The sequence below is a fragment of the Phocoena sinus genome, chromosome 16 (assembly GCF_008692025.1).
Source record: "Phocoena sinus isolate mPhoSin1 chromosome 16, mPhoSin1.pri, whole genome shotgun sequence".
In the NCBI taxonomy this organism is placed as follows: Eukaryota; Metazoa; Chordata; class Mammalia; order Artiodactyla; family Phocoenidae; genus Phocoena; species Phocoena sinus.
The window spans coordinates 74,495,520-74,511,122 of record NC_045778.1 but is presented as its reverse complement, the minus strand read 5'-3'; the positions used below and the strand labels follow the sequence as shown (position 1 = coordinate 74,511,122).

General features: G+C 49.1%; 1 protein-coding gene across 1 annotated transcript in view; it reads right to left on the bottom strand.

Moving 5' to 3' along the window:
* Positions 1–4,068: 4,068 nt before the first annotated feature.
* Positions 4,069–15,603, bottom strand: part of PLPP4 (phospholipid phosphatase 4) — a 127,605-nt gene continuing 116,070 nt past the window's right edge. Inside the window, 1 exon segment of the mRNA XM_032608590.1 lies at positions 4,069–4,577. Within this exon segment, the coding sequence (XP_032464481.1) occupies positions 4,315–4,577 (263 nt within the window). The 3' untranslated portion in view covers positions 4,069–4,314.

The window sequence follows — 15,603 nt, the reverse complement described above, 5'->3', positions numbered from 1 at the left end:
GAGGGATGCTCGGAGGAGGAGGCATCTGAGACCAGAAGAAAGAGAAAGAGCCAGGCAAGGAGGAGCCCAGGCAGAGCTGCTGGGTGCAGAGGGCACAGGGATGCAGAGGGAATAAACTGCTCAGCTGGTGTATGAACAGAGGGGAAGGAGCCTGGAGCAGACACGCAATGAGGTGGGTGGATCTCAAAAACAGACAGAAGTCAGAAACAAAAACCTTCGTATTGTGTGGTTGTACTTATATGACATTCTAGAAAAGGTACAACCTTAACAACAGAAAGCAGATCCATGGTTGCCTGGGGCTAGGGACAGAGGAGGGCGTGGGGAGCAGAGGAGAAAAGGAAACTTCCAGGAGGAGGCAGCAGTTCTGTATCTTGTGGTGGTGGTTACACAACCGTGTACAATGATCAAAACTCAAAAAGCTGGATGTTCAAAATAGGTGAGGTGTATTCTACATAAATAATATCCAAATAAAAAAAGAACACATGGTTATGATGTGATTTCTTCTGTGTGATACTTACAGGATTTAAGCCATGTTAAGACATGTTAAGTAGCTCAAAATGGAGTCACAGCAGCCAACCTAAACGTCCATGTAGTTGTTTTGAAACGGCTGCTGTAGGACTGCGAGTGTCTTAGAGGGATAAACTAAGAGTGGTACTGAGATAAGAAGTCTGATGCACCACGGACATCACTGGAACACAAGGAACAACTGGTAAAGCCAAACCCCTCCCCTGTTGCTCCTTAAAAAGAGACCCCACGCCAAGCGGCTGGAAGGCCCTTCTGCTGGAAGGACCTGACTCCAGGCTGCTGGGAGCTGTTCAAGATGGAGCTGCCCAAGGCCCTGTGACCTGTGCCTGACCTGGGACCTTCGCTTGTGCTGAGACGCCTCCTTCCCGGACTTCTCCTAGGAGGGCTCGTTACCCCCTTTTTCTATTTTCCCTACTCCGTCTGACCTGTGTTGTGTGCTGATTGGGTGCGATAAACCGTGTGAGTTGTGAATTAAATACTGACTATATTTTGTACATCTCCAGGGTCATGATTCTTACCTGGCCTCAATGCTGGGCCCTGCAACACACACACACATGCATGTGCACACACATGGATACTCTGGCTCCCGAGTGGATCATGGATTGGGGGGCAGAGGTGGACGTGGTGATGCAGGTAGGAGGCATCACAGCAGTTCGGGTGAGAGAGGGTGACCCCTTGGACTGGGGCGGCAACAGCAAAGGAGGGGAGGAGCCGGCAAGTGAGGAGTGGCAGGTGTGAGGTGTATTTTGAAGGTAAAACCAAGAGGAGTTGCTTATGCATCTGACGAAGGGAATCGGGGAAAAGACACCATCAAGGGAGATACTTGGGACTCTGGGGCTTCAGCAGATGAGTTGATAGTGGCCCTACAGGACACAGTACACAGCACTGACTGAAATATCAACCAAAAATAAAACGTGATCGCATCCGAGATCTTTCACTCCCAGAATAGAGGACACCCTGAGAACAGCCCCATGGCACAGTCCCCTTCTCCCCTATCCTGTTCTCAGGGAAAAAGGGAGGCAGGAGCAGGGCTCCCAGCCACAGCGCTTGAGAACTGCTTGTGGGTCTTCACTCGGATTCCGGGTCCCTCCTTCCCCTCTAACTCAGGAGCTACAGGGTGGTACCAGGGAATCAGTCATTAAGAGAACAAGGGGGTCTTCCCTGGTGGCTCAGTGGTTGGGAATCCGCCTGCCAATGCAGGGGACGCGGGTTTGAGCCCTGATCCAGGAAGATCCCACATGCCGCGGAGCAACTAAGCCCGAGCGCCACAGCTAGGGAGCCTGCGCTCTAGAGCCCGCGAGCCACAACTACTGAGCCCACGTGCCACAACTACTGAAGCCCGCGCACCTAGAGCCCATGCTCCGCAACAAGAGAAGCCACCGCAATGAGAAGCCCGCGCACCGCAACTAGAGAAGACCCCGCGCGCAGCAACAAAGACACGACACAGCCAAAAATGAAATACTAAAATAAAATAAAATAAAATGAACAAGGAAACCACCCCGCCCCCGTGTACAGGTAACCTGAGGACCTGGAGAAAGGCGACAAGGGAAAATGCTGGGGACTCTCCCTTCCAAGCCCCCTTACTTCTGGGCTGGCCACAGGACAGAGGACACAGCGCTGGCCAGTGTAGAGGGACTCTCAGCACGTTCACTCTGGGAGGGAAGAAGAGTCTCGCGGAGCACAGCTTTCAAGCTGGGCTCCGTTTGCACCGTCTGCAGCTTGCTTTGCCAGAGACTGAATTAGTAACCCCTCACATCCAAAACAGACCGGGGTCTGGGAAGCAAATGCCTCCATTCTTGGCCGTTTTATTAGTGCCTTGCGATGTTGCATTTCCTTCACCTTAATGGAGCGTGAAATTAAAATATATGGATCCACAAAAACACCTGCCTTTTGTGAACAGGCTCATACTGTTAATTATGTCTCCGAAGGATCCTGCCATACACTTCAGGTTATTACGTCCTTTGTGATTTTAATTACAATTTAATGAAAGCATTTACACGGCCTGTCTTAGGACTTTCAACTGAATAATCATCAGCGTTAACAATGCTCTGTTCTTTGTTACTTTTCACAGTCCTTCCATTTATCTTTAAATGTGTTTATATTAAATTTACATTTCATGGTCCAGAATTTTGTCATCATTAACTGAAGTGTAACTCTCACTTTCATTCTGCTTGCTATGCAGAGTATGGGGAAAACTGGAATCAAAGAAGTATACGGGCTGCATTGGGTGTTCTTTTTCTAAACAGTAGGTAGCAAAGGCTCCTTTTCCTGCGTTTTTATTTTTGACTTTATTTTGAAAATTATGAAATTTTTAGTTAGATCAGAATATTGTTTAAAATTTTACATGAATTTTGGCTCTGGGTTTAAAATGATCTCATGAATTGCTACGACTTAGCTTTTAAAGTATCTCACATGTGTTTTCAAAGTTGCTTGTGAGTGTAACTGCTGCAATTTTAAAACATCTGACTTTGGAAGGATGTCACTTCAAGACTTCCCCTCCCCCGACCCCCCAACAGGATGGTAGCTCCCTGGCTCAGTGCAGACACAGGTTTGGAAGGACCACAGCTGCAGGTCTGCACTGGGGCTCATTTGATAAGATCTTCACACACTCCCAGGCTAAGCCCGCAGTGGACGTGGCTGATCAAAGACATCCTGATGGTTCCAACCGGCACACCCAGGGCAGAGCTATGCAGGTGACCACCTGTACAGTCTTTCCAAATGCAGTCTGTTCCATGGACTGCTGGAAAGTGACAGTCTTCAGACACCAGAAACGCTTCCCATCGCAGCAGGCCCAGGAATCTGGAGAACCACTTGGTGCGCGTGATCAGAACTGAACGGAGGGACGCCCGCTGCTTTGAAGAGAACCAGCTGGCCGAGGAGTGGCAGGCTCTGTACTCAGACTAAAAACGGTTCTCGACTGGCCGCTTTTAAACAGTTCGAAGAGCCGAGCAAGAGACAGCATACTGCCGATCGTGCTCCGGCACCTTCTGCCCGTGCCCTCTCATGCTGTAACGCCACCTGCCAGATAGGAATGGGGACTTGCGACCACCACCTGAAGAAGCTTTCAAGCACTGGGATCCTACAGGGGAAAAACTCCTACCTGGAGGCTGCTTCTTACTTCATCGTCACCCAGCCGTTCCCTTGAAAGGGTATGGTAGCCAGGGCCCTCAGAAAACTGCAGTGACCCCCCTCCCCATACTTGGAATCTCTATTTTCATCGTGTTTGGTGGAAGCCTATGCGTGAGCTTCTTCATCTCACTTCCTTCTAGATTCAACGATTCAAAAAGCCCTGGAGATACTAAGGCTGCATCTCCAAGTTGCAAGTCCATTTCAGAGACATAAGCTGTGGCCGACTGCTGTGAAAGTTCTCAGCCTTTGCCCCAGCTCAGCACCTAGAATGACCACAGCCAGAGCAAGCGCTGGGCCAGATGCTCACGCGGCGGCCGACGTGAGACTCACTGCGGCCCCGAATGACTTGTGCGCTGAACGGCCAATGCCACGTCTTCCAGGTGCGACATTTTATTATGCTTTACAACCGTGAAATCATAGGACGCTGGCTGCGATAGAAAACATTTCAGATGGAGGAATCGACCAAGCTGTGCCCGCCCACCCTTGCAGCCTCCTTCCAAACCCACAGGTCTCTCAGAGAACGTTCCTGGGTCCTTCCCTTGCAAATTCAGGAGAGCTGAAAGTAGACATTTAAAGTAGCAGGAACACCGTCGGCAAAATGGAAGCAGGAGGATAACTTGGGTAAACAACTGATGAGGAGCACACTACAGAAAACCTCTTCTACTGTGTTACGATAGGTGGTAGAGCGTGGCCTGGGCTCAGCGACCATCCTCCGAGGTCCCAGTCATACGGGGCCCTCGTGATCCCCTCAGGGGGCAGGCTGGGTGCGCTGTCGGCCGTGGGCCTCTCATCTTTCTTCAGCGACGGCGGGACTCGTAGGCTGACGTAGGGTTTGTGACAAGCTGTGTTGGCCAGAGGCGGGTAGTGCTGTCTGTAGCAAATGTAGGCAAAAATGAGGCCAATGACTCCACCAACAAAAGAATCTAGGACAGAAGAGCAAAACCGGGAGAAACGCGTTACGATTCATTCAAATGTGGCCAGTTATGTTTTCCAGAAAGCACTTTTCCTACCGGCTGCAATGACTGGTATGCTGATTGGGCCCCCTGAAAGACTAAAGGAGAGAGAAACCTCACTGGATCTATAGATCCTGTGGCCTCCGCAAACTCTTATCATTTTTTAGCTTAAACATCCCTTTTAAGTGTGTACTTGAGTCTTCTCCTTATATAATATGCAGCCGAACATAGCATGAACTCAGATTTGCATTCTTGATTTTGAAAATCAATTCCAAGTTCTGGAAGAATTCCGGCCATCTCCATGGGATCTGGATACCCTCGGGGGCTGTCATTTCTTTTCCTTTAGCAAGTTCCCACTGGACTCCTGCAATGCTGCCGGTGCACCACAGAGACCCAGTGGGGCTTCACAGTCAGTGATTTCCCAGGGATGAAATGAAACTTCTGAGTCACAAGGTGAATGAAACATTTTATTATACACCAGCATTGGCAAACTCGACAGTCCCGGTGGGAGGGGCCCAATGCCGCCAAAAAGCTGCAGATTTTATCAAGTTGGAGGGCGCTGGGGGGGGCAGACAAGGCAGGAGAGGGTATCTGCAGGTGAAACAGGCCTCTTCACCACCTCTATGGCGGCCCCTCGCCAAAAAGGGCATTCAGCTGGTTCCCAGTAGAGACCCCATGAAAGCAGCCCATCCCAACAACCTTCACGGTGTGTGTTTGTGTGTGTGTGTGCACGTGTGTGTCGTGTGCACGCGTGCCCTTTAAACTGACTATGGGTTATTCTTGCCAAAAAGATCCTAAAATAATGGAAGACCTCCCCTGACAAGAGAAACTCTGCACTCTCATGAGGGTAGCTGCCAGGCTGAACTGTCAGCCTCCATTTGGGGGTTTCCACTTTCACCTGCATTACCTTGTTGAATCGCCCACACCTGCTATGGGCAGGGAGCATCAGCCCCATTTTACAGAAGAAATTCAGGCTCAGAGAGGCCAGCAGAACTTTCCACGGCCCCATCCCTTGTTAATGATGGAACTGGCCTTGAACTCTGGCGTCCCGACTCTGGCCTGCACTGCTTCTCGGGGCTGTGCTCGAACCCTGGCAGGTTCATCCCAGGCTTTCTGTTGTCCCAGCTTTCAGAACACCGCAGGCCATGACTGAAGGGCGCCTGGGTTCAGATGGGGGACAGCAGCTTTCCTTTACCAGTGTCGGGGACGTTAAGTCTCCAGACCCTTCCCAGTAAGCAACACACTGTGTACTGACCTCAGTTTAAGTCACAAGCTGACTCTCCTGTGTCTCCTGCAGGGGAATTTGGGGTGGCTGTCAAAGAAATATATCTTCCAAGAAAACAAACTGTTCACCGCTTAGATATCTGCACCCCACTTATCAGCCCTTTTGTGATAGGTATTCTGGCTCCATCTAGAATAACTGGTATCATCTTTGAGGAAAAGGACAATATTTTGGTATTTTATTATCTTTTGAAGAATTGCTTCTACCTTCAGCATTTTTACTAGACTAAGAGTAAAACGTTTAAAATCACTATAATAAATAGCTTTAAGCTCTTTTAAATAAATATAGTAATTTAGTGCATGTAATTTTATTTATAAACAGCATCAAAACAGGTAAGGAACACAGGCATTCCTACGATGGCATAATGAAGGTCCACTGTGTGCAGAACAGGTGCCCAGACCCTGCTCTGGCATCTGAGGGTGGACACAGCTGCTAGTGATGGTTTCCCAAGTGCAAATATTGGGTTGGCCAAAAAGTTTGTTTGGATTTTTCCATAACATCTTATTCCATAACAATAGATGAGGTTATCCGCCTGATTAGACGCCTTCCCACTGCTCTTAGGGACTTGATTAAGCCCCTACGGCCTTCAAAACCACATACCTGGTCCTGCCGACCTCCCAGCCACCCCCGTCCCCTCACTCTGCTGCAGCCACCATCTTCCTTCTGTTTCTCCAGTGTGTCTGCTTCCTCCCCCTTCTCCCCTTCAATCCTGGGAACCCCTTCCCTTCATCTCACCTATTCAATTTCTACTCATCCTTCCAAGCTCAACTCAACATCCTTGTGCAAGGATGCATCACCTGACCTCCAGACTAGACCCTGTCTCCCAGGGATACACTTTCATTAGCCCCCGGGGGATAAGAATGGCAAATCGTACCGAGCTGTGCAATGATGTAATGTTTAACACTGGACTCTACACTCCACCAGGGCAGGGGCTCTGTCTGGGTCACTGGCTGCTGATTCCTCAGTGCCTGGGACAGCACTTTGCTCACCTCACGCAGAATTAAGTTGGCGGAAGGAAGTGGATGAATGAATACGTGCACAGTAACTGGGGGCTAGATTCTGGTTACTGTCCTGTGGTGTCCTGTGTGGGCCCCGTTCCCCTCTCTGGGCCTCAGTTCCCTCATTAGGAGCAAGTGCGTGGCTGCTGAGAGGCCTTCTCATGTGAGTGTCCCAGGAATTTGGTCCCCAGGGTCAGCCTACTGAGACTGCCTTCAGATCATTTGGAAGCTGCCAAGGCATATTCAGAAAGTAGGTCCTATCCCTGATTGGGATAAAACATCTCTTACAAACAAAGGTCATTCTAACAGGTCAGAGAGAGAATGAATAACTGTAGCTACTTCCTCTCCACAGGAGTGCAAACGCGGTGCGACTGTAGCCACCACCTGGCAGAAAAGCGAGGAAAACAGATGAGTGGCCACTCAGCCCTGGTGAGTAGCCTCCAAGGTAGGAGGGGAGGAGAGGACCATCGGAGAGAGACATCAGTGAGACCCAGGGGCCCATCCTTGCTCCCAGAGCAGGCATCTGGGGCCATGGTAAGGTATCCAGCATCTACTCTCACCCCCGGCCTGAGAATCCTCCCACCTGAGGAATCCTCGACAAAGACACTGCAGCCCTGACCAGGGCAAGACTGCACCTCGGAGCCTCAGTCTCCCTAGCTCTCAGACGCAAATCTCAATATCCACGTCATTGAGTCGTGACAATGATTTAATGAGAACTGCTTCTGAGCAGTATATCCCAGAGCACAACACAAAACAAGACCTTAAGATACATTGTCTAAAAAAATAGTGTCTATCACTGTTCCTCTGTTCCTCTCCGGCACTACTGGGGCCTTGCTAGTCCTTTCCCATCCTTCTACTCACACACCAACTCAGCTGTCCACAGTTGTCATCTCTTTAGCATGGCCAAACTTTCACAGCATTTTAAATAAACACGTGAACTTAAAAAACATTTGTCACCCAAGAAACTGGAAAGTGATATGTACTATGACTTCCTCAGTGGAGTCACGAGGCATAATTTACGCGATTAAATCAAATTCTTTAAACTGAGAAACTCTTCACACAGCCTGTGGCCAGCAGCCTGTGAAATGTGCCAGGGCTTTTTCCAGTTCAAGGTCTTAGAGTCACACTATTGTTTTGTTTTTCCAATAGCCCCAGAGAACAGCCCCACAGAGTGTTATTTTTATTAGTATCTGAAATGATCCAGGACACCTGCATTTAAGCCACTGACTACTGAACAGACCACACAGCAAAACCTACAAATAATGCCATTTGACTTTCTATTTTCTGTGACAAGGCATTTTATTAAGTGCATCACTGACCAGAAGACATCAAGTCATTCTGAGTATATGTTCCCCAGGCTGACTGGTACGGCAGCAAGCCAGAGAATGGTGATTGCTGTCAATGTTGTTTTCCCATTTAATGGAATGAGTAAAAAGTGGTATCATAGGTGCCACCACAGTTATCAGAAGTAACCAGGGCAATGAAAGGTCAAGCGAAGGCGTCTTCTCAACAAAGTCATCCGGGGCTTTGTTCATCACAAAGGTGGTGAACAAGATTTACAAAATGACTTACTTTATGAGAGAGAATGCCACCAAGTGCCACTGGATGAAATCACATTCACGTTCTATAGAGCGTGTGCTCACAGAAAAGCAGGCAGGGGACAAGTGGGCCTTTATTAGGGAAAGAAACTACTTGGGTTTGACTTCACCCCAAATATGGTAGCATGGGACAGGGTGGGGCTGTGATTCAATGGGGGCATATGTGGAGCTCCGTGTCCCTGGAGTACACACGCTGCAGTCTCCTCACTCAGCCTTCATGTCATTCATCCATCACGTATGCTGCACGGGGATCAGGTGTCAGGCGTGATGCCCGGTCCTAGGACACGAGGCTGAACAAAACAGACACGTTCCCAGTCCTACGGGAAGTGACAATCTTATCAGTGAGCTGCAGCTATAGTCCACGCCATGAGGGAGCAGGTGGGTCTGTGAGATCAGCCAGAGAGTGGCCTGGCTTGTCCGGACCGGGGAGTTTCACTGAGGACAAGACCCACCAGCCAGCCCTGCAGGACAACCGGGTGTGAAGCCGGGGGAGGGGGAAGTGGAGGCAGGGAGGACAGCGCAGTCTTCTAGGCAGAGGAAGGAAGGGGCGTGGCAAGTCTGGGAAACTGAAGGAAGGTCCACCTTCTCTCAGGGGGTGGTGTCATTGTAAGTCTATAGGATGTAAGTTGACTAGGCTTCTGGTGTGGGCTGGAAAAGAAGGGTGTTCCACGTCCCCTCAGCCTGGACCAGGGTCCCCACTGGCTCTCTGGGCTGCTGCCCGTGCACCTCTCAGCCCACATCTACCTCTCGGTGTTGACTCCCCCCTTGACTGCCTCACCTTCATTTCCCCGGAGCCCAGCAAACATTCAGTAAATGTTTGGTGAACTGAGATGCACTGAACAACATTTACAAGATGCACTAAAGAACAGACACCACCAGCCACAAAAGGCCACATATTGTGTGATGCCCAGAATATGCAATGTCCAGAAGAGGGAGATCCAGAGAAAGAAAGTAGATCCATGGCTGGAACGGGCTGCAGTGGATGGAAGACATGAACATTTTCTGGAATTAGATGGTGGTGATGGTTGCTCAACTCTGAAGATACTAAAAACCTTTGAATTGTGCACTTTAAAAGGGAGAATTTATGAATTATGAGTTATGAATTATACCTCAACAAAGCTATTTAAAAGGGGAGGTTAGAATCAACACCTAGTATGCTCCAATGGTAGTAGAAAGAGGGCTAGACTTTGAATCAGGCAACTTGGATTTGAATCCTTACCCATAAAATGGGCATGACCCCAACCCCTTCTTATGAGGTCAAAGGACAGGAAAGGGTCTCATGGAGTCTGGCCTACTGAGGTGACAGCCCTGCTCACCTGCTCCGACACAAACAAGCAGAAAGGCTTCTGAAGATGTGCTGTCAAGTCCTTGGGAGGAACACAGCCCTCTCTGTTGCCATGGCAACCTCCAACATCTTTGTGGATGTGTGGTGTGACTTGGGACCTTGTGTGCCTTGGGCTCTATGACCCAAGACCCTAGGGTAAATACCAGCTCTGGATAACTCAACAACCTCACATGGTTGTTTCTGTTCTTTTTATTCGACTACTAATGAAGCGTCCTGTTTTTGTGACTTTGAGTTTCTATAAAAGAACTTACATAGCACAGAGAATGCACAATCCACCTGGCACACTGTAAGCTGGCAGGGCAGAGCCAAGTCTGTCTACCTCAATACTGTGCCTCCATCAGAGAAAGCCTGGGACACAGGCAACATAGTGAATGAGTGAATGGATGAACTGTGAAGTTCACTTCTTTTGTTCCTTTTTGAAGAGGAAGAACTTGCAAAGAATAATTTTAGTAAAACCAGTGTATAGAAAAAATGATACTAGTAAGAAAGGAATATGATTTAGTCAAAATCATTCATTCATTCGTTCCACACATATTTATTGAGCACTGTTATGCATCAAGAATCGTTCCTCCAAAAGATATGCTGAAGTCCTAACCCCCAGTACCTCAGAATATAGCCTTATTTGGATATAGAGTCCGTATAAAGATGAGAAAGTTAAAATCAGATCAGTAGAATGGGCTCTAATCTACTACGACTGGTGTCCTTATAAAAAGGAGAAATTTGGACACAGGGACAGACACACACGGAGGGAAGATGATGTGAAGAAACACAAGGAAAATACCACGTAAAGATGGAGGCAGAGACTGGAATTATGCTTCCATAAGCCAAGAAATATCTGGGGCTAATAAGCTGGAAGAGGCAAGGAAGGATCTTTCCCGTACAGGTGTCAGAGGGAGTGTGGCTGGCCAACACCTTGATTTTCCGCTTCTAGCCTCCAGGACCATGAGACGATTTCTATTCTTCCAAGCCACTCAGTTTGTGGAACTTTGTTACAGCAGCCCTAGGAAACTAACACAAGTACCTACTAAGTGTCATGCCAACAAAAGAGACACAAATCCCTGCACACAGAGTATATTCTAGTACAGAGCTCAGCAAACTATGTGCACCATTCATTTACATGCTGTCTATAGCTGCTTTCACGCCACCATTGCCAACTTGAGTAGCTACAACAGAGACTGTATGACCCACATAAAGCCTAAGATATTTACTATCTGACCCTTTACAGAAAAAGTTTGCAGACTCCTACTCAAGTAGATAAGACCGGACAATAATCAATACTAAGAAATGACTTAGTTTGTCAGATGGTGGTAATAAATGAGCAAAGGCGATTGCCAGACGGTGGTAATAAATGAGCAAAGGTGATTGTCAGACGGTGGTAATAAATGAGCAAAGGTGAGAGCCACAGGGAGTGTGGTGGACGGGCTGCGATTTCAGCAGAATGGTCACTTAAGACGGCCTCACTCGACCTAAGATTAGGAGGGGGAAGGGAAGGAGCCACACACACATCTGAGAGAAGAGCATTCCAGGCACGGGAGAGAGCCAGTGCAAAGGTCCTGAGGTGGGAAAGCACTGGCATGAACAAGGAGGGGCAGTGCAGAATACTAACAGGGAGGCAGGAACCAAGGGACCAGATCTTAATGCCACTGCAGGACCTGGGCTTTGACGCTGACAGCAATGGGGAGTGACCAGGGGCTTTTCGCGGAGGTGAGGCACCACATGTGACAGGGCTTTGAAGGCTCGTTCTGGCTGCAGTGTGAGGGGCAAAGGAGGAAGGAGGGAGAATGGTAGCAGGGCTTCAGCAATAATCCAGGCAACAGGTGAGGGTGGACTACAGTGGGAAAAGGAAGTTGGATTCTGGAACTATTCTGAACAGAGCCAACAGAAGAAACCAGAGAAAATCACAGAAAACAGAGGAGTGCATTCCCTCAAATAAATGAAGCCAGGTGGTCAACGAGACTTGGGAGCAGCCCAAACCTATCTTCCCTGGGAACTAAGGAATGAGGGATGCCAGGGCAGAGGGCAGAGGGCCTGGCTGAGAAAGCCTCTCTTGAGGCCCAAAGCTCCCTGTCCAGTGGGTTCTGATTAAAAGGGAGGGGGCGGCCTGGGGCTGCAGACCGCTCGAGCCCTCTCTCGGGGATGCCCTGGGTATGAAGGCAGAGATGGGCAGACTCATGGGCAGTCAAGGCTCAGAGGTCCCCAGACCCCAAGCAGCATTTGGCAGCTGAAGACAAATGTGAATGCAGACGCCACCACCCAGGACAGCTGACTGCAGAGGGAAGATGAGGGGAGATCAGTTCACTCAGGACGGAGGATCTCGGAGGGAGAATCTCAGTGTTCCTGTTCTGTGTAAGGCTGGTGGGTTTTGGTGGGAACAACGGTTTCATTCCAAAGTCTCCTTTTCAAGTCACTTCATTTAGAAAATTTAGAGATTGGTTCTGACAGCCCAAGGCAGGGAGGCCTGGTGAACAGTGTGTGTCCCTCAACTGTGTGTGTGTGTGCGCGCGTGTGCGTGCGTGCGTGTGTGTGTGTGTGTGTGTGTGTGTGTGTGTGTGTGTGTGTGTGGAGGGTGAATGTGGAGGGAGAGGAGGGAGCAGCCTCTACCTGGCTCTTTAGTGTGGCTCATGTACAGTCGGGCGCTGTGTCTCTGTCCCCAAACACCGCATCTGCAGAGACTGGAAACTACACATAAATTCATTTCACATCACAGACCCTTCACAGCCCAGTCAGAGAAACCTGGCAAAGGCAGTGGCACCATCTTGAAATTTTCAGCCCAGTCAAGCATGGCATCTGTGACTGACATGGATGCGTTCCAGCCTCAGGCTGGGTGGAAACAAATGACTGCTTCCTCCCTTGAGACATGGTTTTCTGGATTATATTCAGAGGGAGGTGCTCTTTCTTACGACGAAACACTACACAGGCACTCAGCGCTGCTTAAGATGACCTATGATTAGAGAATCAGCGTTGGTTAGAAGGCTACCCGGAAGCTGGAGTCACAAAAGGAAAGCCTGGACCCAGATCCAGGGATTTGAGGGCAGAGGCAGCCCCTCATTATGTCCATTAATGGAGAAAAACAACACACTCCTGCCACTTCTAGCTGTAACTGTCCACCGACTGGAAGCCACACTCACACGAGACTGTGAGTTGGGGCAGAAGAGGGTTCAATGAGGTGCTCTGTTCTTTCTGTGCGTTTTTCTCTACAGATGTTCTTCCCAGCATGGAAATTCCACAAGTTTTAACTCTGAAAACACACAGTTAATCACAAAGGTAAGCTTCTTTGTGAAGCACTGGCCCTGTGGTCGGCCTCACCCATGGACTCTCTAGCTTCTGGCTGACCTGAAAGCCAGCATGTCACAAAGACGTGGAGAACCTTAGCCAGATAAAGATTTATTATCCAGCCAGGGCTTTTATTTCTGAAGAGGTCCTGCTAAGTGTTTCACTGCCCCTCCAGACCATGGCCTGTGCCCTCCATTTTCCTCACTTAATGGAACAACAGACTTGTGTGTTTGGAGTGGAGCTGGAAAGGCAGAAAAGACCAGAAGGGCGTCGATAACAGAAAACCCCTATGATAATGAACAGAGCAAAGCGTTTGAGATTACGGGCTATTTACTGTATATGAACATGTAATCGAGTAATTGGATATCCTGCCACATCAGGCGCAGTTGCTTAAATCAAAATGGCAATGGAGTCGTAAAAGTCTTGTAATATTAATGTTGTTAACTAAAGTCTATAATGAGAGGTTCTCAGGTTGCGCTGCTGCCTATGGGTCTCCCCGTGAATTCTCATCATGACAGATGACCCCCGCCCACGGGCACTGGACACCTCAGTCCACCAAAGAGCAACAACTTATTAATCCCGGTCGGGCATCCTGCCTCAAACACCCACCTGCACAGCAGTCGAAGGCCTCACTATCCGTCCCTTCTCCAAGCTGGAAACCTTGGCAGCCTCTATGATTTCTCCCTTAATAAGTGAGTGTTGAATGAATACAATTTTCCACTCACTGAACATTTGCTTCTTCTTAAGACGTAATAAGGGAAAGAAAGATGGAGCTGAGATGTGGCCACAGGTCAGGCTTTCTCAACCTCAGCAACAGACATTCGGGGTTGTGGGGAAGGTGCCATCTTGTGCACTGTAGGATGTTTAGTAGCATCCCTGGCCTCTACCTACGAGATGCCAGTAGCACCCACCACAAACACCACCTCTACTTGTGAAGATGTCTCCAGTCATTGCTAAATGTCCCCTGGGAGGTTCAGTTGCCCCCACTGAGACCACTGGTATAGACAGTGACGGATGGCCTCATAAAGAGGAATTCAGGTGAAATAAGCCTGACTCAGAGCCCATCAGAGGATCCAAGGAAAGGCACACTCCACTCCTGGCTGACTCCTGGGTACAAACTGAACAGACGATGGCACAGCCGAATGGATAGTTGGGCCACACCCATGACCTGTACCAACCGAGGCACATTGAGTTTTGGCTGCAGGAGTCTACCATGATGCAATTTTGGCTTGCCACCCCCATCCCAAGTATGGCCCTAAACATCACTGATCATAGATTCTCTCGCTTTGCTTTCCCATCAGCCCACAGAGCATTAATATTCTCCCTCTACTGCTCCAAGTTTCTTTCTGTACCAGCTGGATAGAATGGGTGTGAAGCCCTGTTGCCAGCAGGCCTCGAGTGCACCAGCTGCATCAGAAGTCCAGCGTTTCCCCAAAGCCAAGAGCTGTGATCCTTCATCCTTTCATGACACGCCAGCCGCAGCTCGGTAATGAGTAACAAAAGAGCATTTAATAGAGGCCAACCTCACGTCTTAGGTTTTCAAGACAAGATCACTACCTAAAAGCTCTTACTACCTTCCAAGATGAAGCCAAAAGCTCTTCAACTCTAAGACCCTTAATCATTTCTCAGGTCCTAAGTGGCTGAATAAAAGTGGAAACCAGGGATTCACGGCTTACAAACAGACCGTGTTCCAAAAGCATGTCCACCTCGAAATCAGTGGTTTGGGAAACACACACATCCTTCTTTAGAAATGATGCACTAAGCAACGACAATACCGATTCACATTTGTGCAATACATTTTCATTTACAAAGTACACTCAGATCCATTATTTCATTCAGCCCGTGAAACGGCTCTGGGAAATATTGGGGGATTATTGTTCCCATGTTCAGAAGAAGAAACTACAGTTTACAAGGATAAATGAGAAGCAGTCCGTGAAATGCCATCTAGCCCATAACAGTTCTCATGGGGAAATGCCCTAATCATAGGCACCACAATGATTCTGTTGGAAAATATTCCTAGTTCCAAGGGTGCAATGGTTATGCCCTTGTGCTGTTGGCTCAGCGATCCTCTCCCTGCCCCTCTCTCATTATGTGGTCTCATGTATCCAGAACTTCATCCAAGTCACTGATAAAAGCAGAGAACAAGGGAGGGCTCCGGGTCCAGCCTGATGGGCCTCGACTCACTGGCCCCATCAGCATGGCCTCAAGACTCCCATCAGTGCCTGATGTCTCCACCTATCCAGACCGTGCATCAGTCTCCCTTTGCCCCTTCACCCGCCAGGCTGAAGCCGGAGGCTCATGACACCCAGAACGTGAGTTCCAGGAGGGTGGAGGGTGGAGCTGAGGCCAGAGAAGGAGCAGAAGGCTTCCGGAGCAGGTGGGGCAAAGGCACCTCCAACTAGGAGTTCCCCTCACCTCTAGCCTCAACTGCCACCTCACTACTACTGGAACACCTGGGAAGAGGTGAGCAGAGGGCAGTCAGAAAAGGGGGAGGAGGGGA